Genomic DNA, 7892 nt, shown 5'->3' with positions numbered 1-7892 from the left:
GGGTTAGAAAAATAAAAAAAATTCTCTCAGACCTTACTAAACCAGGCAGTGAAAGAAATCAGCACAGGACTCCTTGCAGGCAGCACCAGAATCACTTTTCCAGCCTCCTCAGGGTTGCTCTGAGGTTGCTATCAAAGCCTGCAGAGCCAGAGCTGCCCCTGGGCAGTGCCTGAGCTGGGAGGGCTCTGCAGGGCAGAGCTGAGCCCCCAGGGCTGGGCTGGGCTCTGGCAGCACTGGCAGGGCCCAGCCCTGGGACCAGGGAAGCAGCTGCAGGCAGGGACAGCTCCAGGCAGCAGAGCCCTGGGCAGGCAGTGGGGGGAAAGTGCCACCAAGCTGTGCTGGGATATTGAAAGTCCTCTCCAAACTGAACTATTCCATGATTACTCTTTTTACAGATCCCCATGCCAAGACACCACAAATGTCCAACAGCAGCTCCATCAGCCACTTCCTCCTGCTGGCATTGGCAGACACGAGGCAGCTGCAGCTCCTGTACTTCTGCCTCTTCCTGGGCATCTCCCTGGCTGCCCTCCTGGCCAACGGCCTCGTCATCAGCGCCTCAGCCTGCGGCCACCACCTGCACAGCCCCATGTTCTTCTTCCTGCTCCACCTGGCCCTCCGTGACCTGGGCTGCATCTGCACCACTGTCCCCAAAGCCATGCACAATTCCCTCTGGGACACCAGGAACATCTCCTACACAGGATGTGCTGCTCAGCTCTTTTTCTTTATGTTCTTCATCACAGCAGAATTTTCCTTCCTGACCATCACGTGCTACGACTGCTACGTGTCCATCTGCAAACCCCTGCACTACGGGACCCTCCTGGGCAGCAGAGCTTGTGCCCACATGGCAGCAGCTGCCTGGGCCAGTGCCTTTCTCAATGCTCTACTGCACACAGCCAATACATTTTCCCTGCCCCTGTGCAAGGGCAATGCCCTGGGCCAGTTCTTCTGTGAAATCCCACACATCCTCAAGCTCTCCTGCTCACACTCCAACCTCAGGGAACTTGGGCTTCTTGCAGTTTGTGCCTTTTTAGCACTTGGCTGTTTTGTGTTCATTGTTTTTTCCTATGTGCAAATCTTCATGGCTGTGCTGAGGATCCCCTCTGAGCAGGGACGACACAAAGCCTTTTCCACCTGCCTCCCTCACCTGGCTGTGGTCTCCCTGTTTGTGAGCACTGCCCTGTTTGCCTACCTGAAGCCCCCCTCCCTCTCCTCCCCATCCCTCAATCTGTCAGTGTCAGTTCTGTACTCGGTGGTGCCTCCAGCCCTGAACCCCCTCATCTACAGCCTGAGGAACCAGGAGCTCAAGGCTGCAGTGTGGAGACTGATGACTGGATGTTTTCAGAAACATTAATCTGCTGGCCTATTTCTGCACATCACTTTGAATAAAAGTAATCTTTGATACTTCTTGGTTTCATTTTGGATGTTCTTTTTCTTTGTTTTACTCCTTTATACTTGTTGACAAAGAAAAGCCAATGTTTGTGCCATTTCTCACTTTGATTCTGTCCACCTTCCCGTGTGACCACAGATTGTGTCAATGAGGGGCTGCACTCTCGGTGGTTTTAAAGTAACTCAAGGATCTCCCAGCCAAGTTTTCTGCAGAGGTGCCCCTTTTGTTCCCTTCTCTGCAGCTGCAGCAGCAATGTCTGTGTGCAGAGCTGGGGGCAGATCAGGGCTGGCACAGCAGCTGTGCCCAGGAGCAGCAGCCCTTGGTGCTGCCAGTGCTGCTGCCGTGGCCCTGCCCCGCTGCCCTCCTGGCCCTGGTGTTGCTGTAGGGCCTGAGGGCTCTCGGGGCCGGGCACAGGGCTGGGGGTGGCAGTGCCGGGGCTGCAGCAGGGACAGGCCATGGGCACTGCTGGGGCAGCGCTGACGCCTCAGGGCAGGGCCTGGGGGCTCCAGGCTCCTTGCCCAGGCTCTCTCCAGAACACGCCCAGGCCAATGCTCAGCACAGAAAAGCCCCGGGAGCAGCCCCAGGCTGGCCCTGGGCAGGCTGGGGGCAAACAGCAGGGCTGGGGCTCTGCAAGGGCCCTGGGGGAGACGGGAAGGAGCAGCAGAGCAGGGGCTGATCCAGCCCCACTGCGCTGGACACCCCAGGGCAGCGTCCCAGAGCGTCCTCATGCCCCTGCCAACAACATCCCCCCTGGGCAGCCCTGGCCTCTCCCCCAGCTCACACAGGGGCCGCATCCTTGCAGGCACAGACACGGCAGCACTTCCTCAGTAGCCCCTGTTTGCACTGCCCAGAGCAGCCTCAGCACCCCCATGCTGTTGGTGTGGGGAGATGAACCTGAGGGAGCACAAATGCCATCAGCCCCTGGGGCCAGGAAGGGCTGGGCCACAGCAGGGAAACCACTCAGCTTTGGTGTGGCCTCTCAAGTCACACAGAGAGTTTGTTCCCATCAGCTCTGAGTTTCCTGTGCCACTGCAGACGTTGTTGCTCAGAGCCAGGGCTGCCTGGCAGCCACCCCCAAACTGCCCTGAACATTTCCTTTTCTTCACCTCAGCTTTCTTTACTCTTCCCTGGTATGAATTTCTTCCTGTGGCCTTGCCCTGTTCCCTCCCCTGCAAACAGCCCATCCCTGGTTGCCCTTTCCTCTCTGGCCCCACTCCCCATTGCAGTTCCTGAGTTGGCACCATGGGAACGTCCCTTGGGGAGCAGGATCATCCTCCAAGGGCTTCAGGAATTGTCTGCAGGCTCCTGCAGTGCCTGGGGCTGCTCCCTTGCCAGAGGCACCCCAGGCCAGGGGGGCACATCTGGGCTGCTGTGTCTGGCTGTGGGGCTCCTGTTGTGGGCCATGAGGAGGAGCTGCAGAGGCTCTGCAGGACTGACAGGATGGGCTTTGGGGCTCTCAGGAGAAGCTGAGGGACCTGGGCTGCTGCACCTTCTGAAGAGGAGGCCCAGGCCTCATCCTGACACTGCTGCAAGGCTGCTTTCAGAGAATCACACAATCAGCAAGGCTGCAAATGACCTTGGACATCATCAAGTGCAACCTGTGCCCTGACACTGCCTTGTCTCCCCTGAGCCTCCTCTTGTCCAGGAGAAACAAGCCCAGCTCCCTCAGCTGCTCCTCACAGGACTTGTGTTCCAGAGCCCTCCCCAGCCTTGTTCCCTTCTCTGGACACGCTCCAGCCCCTCCATGTTGTTCCTAAATTGGGGGGCCCAGAACTGGACACAGCACTCGAGGTGCTGCCTCAAGCAGTGCCCAGCACAGGGGAAGAATCTCTGCCCTGCTCCTGCTGGCCACACTGTTCCTGATCCATAGGAGTGCCAGGGCTTGGATGAGGGACATGGTGGGCAGGGCCTGGGGACAAAGTCGAATTTCTGTCAGCCATGAAGGGTGTCTTGGGCTTTCTAACAAAACAAACAAACCAAACAAAGTTTATTCTATTCCATGTTTTGAAACCCATTTGGGGAAGTGTTTTTTCTTTATCTGTTGTATCTCCAGGAGGGAGGGTGCAAGTGCCTTTCTGATAACAAGCCAGCTGTTAAAATCGGGTGGGGCATTGATTCTTATCTCTGCTCACCCTCCCATCACCTCCATGGGGATCTCTTCTGTTAATGGGCCATTACAGCTCAGCAATGACATTGAAAAAATATTTGGGGGATATTTTTCTGATATTTTGGTACCAGTGTAGGGATATTTGGGAATAGTTTGGGAATGTTCTTGAGGACATTTTTAGGTCATTTTGAGAAGATTGTGGAAATACTTTAGGAACATTTCAGAAACATTTTAGAAACAGACTTTGAATATTTTGGGGGGAATTAGGAATATATCAGGGATATTTTGATGAAGTTGTTGGGATATTACGGGGACATTTTGGGAAAGTTTTGGGAACATCCCAGAAATATTTTGGTAACACTTTGGAGATATTCCAGGGATATTTTGTTGATATTTTGGGGATGTCTTCAGAGGATTCTGGGAATATTTTGGGAATATTTCAGGGACATTTCAGAAGCAGTCCACGCACATTATTGGGGAGTTTTGGGGAACATTTCGCAGACATTTTAGAAACACTCCATGAACAATTGTGGGAACTTTGTCAGAACATTTCAATCAAGTTGAAAAACACTCCATGCACATATTTTGGAATATTTTTGGGGAATGTTTCAGGGGATTTTAAAAACATGCCATGCACATTTTTGGGAATATTCTGGGGACATCTTGGGGGATTAGAGAAACATTACCCACTCATTTTTTGTAATTTTTTGGGAATATTTCAGGGACATTTTGGGCACCTTCTCCGCAGATTTTTTGGGAATTTTTGGGGAACATTCCCGGGGAATTTTCTCTCACCTGTCTCCAAATTACCCCAAAATATCCACAAAATTACACAAAAATTACCACAAAATATCCCCAAGATATATACTCACAAAAAGCCAAAATTATTCCAAATTTACCACAAAACATCCCCCAAAATTACACCAGAATTAGTTCAAAATATCTCCAAAATATCCCCACAATTACCTGAAAACATCCCCAAAATTAGCCCAAATTATCCTCAAAATATCAGCAAAATGGCCTCAGAATTAGACCAAAATTAGCTCAAAATAGTCCCAAAATATGGCCAAAATTACCCCAAAATATTCCTCAAATTTGCTCCAAACTATCTCCAAAAAAACGCCCAAATATCCCCTAAGTTACCCAGGGGGGTCTGGGAGGAGGGTGAAAGGGAGAGGGAGAGGCAGAAATGGGCCTGGAGTGGCCCAAGGGGATTTTGGGGGGATCTGAAGATTCCCAAATGGGTCTGGGGGTGTCCCAAGGGGGTCTCTGAGGAGTTTGGGGGTGTCCCAAAGGGCTCCCCAAATGGGTGTGGGAGAGTCCCAGATGCCCCCAAAGGGTCTGGGGTGTCAGGGATGTCCCAAATGGGTCTGGGGGGATCCCAGGAGAGTCTTGGGGGTCCCTAAGTGTCCCCATAAAGGTCTGGGCCCCCCAGGAGGTTCCCCAAATAGGTCTGGGGTTGTCACAAATGGGGCCTAGAGGAGTTTGGGGGGGTACGAAGAGGGTTTTGGGGGGATCCCAGGGGAGTCTTGAGGCTCCCCAAATGGGTCCGGGGGTTCCCAAGTGTCTCCAAAAGAGTCTGGGCTCTCCCAAAGGGATTTCAGGGGGTCCCAGGTGTGTCCCAGGTGTCCCCAAAAGGCTCTGGGGTCTCCGTCCCCTTCACCTTGGGTCACCTGGGCAGGGGTTGGGCAGGATCTTTCAATCACTTGCTACACTTGGGACTTGGCCCCTGCTTGACAAAAAGGCTGATGGAGCTCACAGGCTCCTTCCGGAGAGCAGCTGGCCCTGCAGGATTCCTCTGGGCAGGAGAGTTCCTGCAGTCACAGACTTGCTTTTGATAAATATCATGGCCTGAGCATGGAGTTGGCTTTTTCCCTGCAGTGAATTTAATATTCTGTGTTCGTTTTCCAAAACTCTCTGTCAGAGATGGCTCACTGAAATGATTTCTCTGCTCCCAAGACATGCAAATTACTTTCTTTTGACATTTTTTTTTCCATTTCCCTCTTTGTTCTTTATACAAGACTTTGGTTTACACTGTTGAGGTGCAGGCTGTCCCAAAATATGCCAGGACTTTGGAGGAGTGGTTTTATGGAGATGATGGCTCTGGGCTGGGAGCCACACTTCCCAGCTCTGGCCCCAACTGTAGTACCTGCTCTACAGAAATCAACGTTTTCCCAAACAGACACCTTGGGTTTGGAGTTGCCCAACTCAAGGCCATCAAATGCTGCTCTTCAGAGCCTGCACATCTTCCCCCTAAAATCAGATGGAGATAAATGGATCAAATATTTCCATGAATCTCTTTCAACACATCGCCTCAAAATAGAAAATCTTACTTTCCCTAAGAGAATCTATTACCAATTAAGACCTCTTTCCCAAATTGAAAATAATCTGATGATCTATAAAAAGGGGTTTTTTTCCAAAGCCTTGCCCTTTAAATTTTGTCAGCACTACCACTGATAAGAAAAAGATAAGAGATAAGAGATGAGAGATAAGAGATGAGAGATAAGAGATGAGAGATAAGAGATGAGAGATAAGAGATAAGAGATAAGAGATAAGAGATAAGAGATAAGAGATAAGAGATAAGAGATAAGAGATAAGAGATAAGAGATAAGAAAAAGTTCAAGAGAAATTACTGTAAATTTTCAGAATCATCATGGATTCAAATGAACTGGAACAAGATTTGGCGTGAATGAATGGCCCACTAAATTTCCAAATAATTTTTGGCTGAAAAACAGACTTTCACTTTAAAATACAATTATTTTTTAAAAAAATTAAAGGAAGGGAAAATTGACAAAATTAAGATCTGTATGACTATCAATTACTCTTTTTTCTGAGCTTTCCATTGGATTTATCCTTTAACATTTTCTCCAAAGGATCAGCACAGAGCCTCCCAGCAGCAGTAACCTCCTGTGACACACAAAATTATGTTGCAATCAGGAATTCTTTCAAGGGCTGCAGCCCAAGCACGTACCTGCTTTCAAAGGAAACAGTGCAATTCAACTACCTACAGGTCCTAAACAGAGGGGTGGGGTTTTAATTGTGGGACACCGTGATGGCAGGAATAAGACCTTTCCTACATGAAAGGAGATGGAAAAGAATACTGTTTAAAAAATGCTGATGAGGACTTTGAGAGATCAAGCTCTAAGTGACTGTGGTATTTGACACCTTGATCAGAGCTATATCCCCTTCAGATAATCTGGAAAATCTTTGAGGCTGATTATGGGCTGTGATATATTCATCTGAAATACACTGTTCCGACATTTAATACTGATAAAATACTGATAAAAGTCATGTTATGAAAACAGTATTGAAGAAGAAAACTGCAAAATCATCAGAGACAAGCATATGCCCCTGCAGAAAACTGAGAAAGTTCTCAAAGGTAAAAAAACTTTACTGACATGGGAAGAAATAAAAACCAACTTAATTCAATTTTACACTCTTGAATGGTTCAAATTCAAAATTCAGAGTATAGGTTGGAAAATCAATCAAGAAAGTCTGCTCTGGTAAAACTCCTGGAGTTCAACAAGCACCTAGAGACTTTCAGCAATCCATCCACAGGTTTTGAAAACCAATGCACAGGGACTGAGAAATCCAGAGACAAGTCTGTTCCAGTGTCTTTGCAGCCTTTGCTGGAAAATCCATGGCCAGCCCCAAGACCCTGCAAGACCCAGTTATCAACCATCTAAAATTCACACCCTCAACTTGCAGCTGCTCATTTCCTCAGAAATTGAGTTCATTTCTCTTCAGTGCATGCACAGATAGTCATGGCAACAAAGCATTAAAGAGAAGAATATCTCCCAAGGACAATCAGAGAAGTCAAAGCCACTGCAGAACTCCAAAGTGAGGAAGTGCAGGCTGGTGCCCTGAGCCAGGCTGGCTGCTTGTTGGGGGTTAGGTTTGCTCCTTTTTTACTTTAAATATTTTTTCCCCATAAATTACCAAGGAGACGAAGTGTTGGATACTTAAAAAGTACCTGACCAAAAACAAAGAGATGGCGCAAAGCTCGGTTGGGGAGGTTTTATCTTATCTGTTGTAACTCCAGAAGGGGGTGGGGGGGAGGGGGGGGGGGTAACTCCCTTCTCTGATAACAAGCCAGCTGTTAAAAACCAGGTGGGGTATTATCTCTTATCTCTGCTCAGTCTTTCACTACCCCCATGGGAATATCTTCTGTTAACGCACCATTAAAGCTCAGCAATGGCATGACACATTTCATCACCCTATTCTGAGACGCTCTACCACAGAGCAGAAGGCAAACAATTTCTACCGAGATAAAAAAGAGCCACAGGTGTCATCAGGCACTCTGGTGCTCCCACGGGACTCCCAAAGGAAGTCTGGACCCACTTCAGGACCCCTGGCTCCACAGGACCATCTCTGCTTCCAACAGGACACCTCTGCCAG

At 49.2% G+C, this 7892-nt stretch overlaps 1 protein-coding gene across 1 annotated transcript; it reads left to right on the top strand.

The window, feature by feature from the left end:
* Nucleotides 1-418: 418 nt before the first annotated feature.
* Nucleotides 419-1351, top strand: LOC310918453 (olfactory receptor 14J1-like; the record flags this gene model as incomplete). The annotated part of the gene is made up of 1 exon (XM_083877315.1): nucleotides 419-1351. The coding sequence occupies one exon, from the start codon at nucleotides 419-421 to the stop codon at nucleotides 1349-1351; it is 933 nt and encodes a 310-aa protein (XP_083733441.1).
* Between the last annotated feature and the right edge of the window lie 6541 nt (nucleotides 1352-7892).

This window comes from Zosterops lateralis, assembly GCF_965231275.1.
Source record: "Zosterops lateralis genome assembly, chromosome: 23".
NCBI classification, from domain to species: domain Eukaryota; kingdom Metazoa; phylum Chordata; class Aves; order Passeriformes; family Zosteropidae; genus Zosterops; species Zosterops lateralis.
Note: the sequence above shows the minus strand (reverse complement) of the source record. Positions and strands in the feature narration are given on the sequence as shown.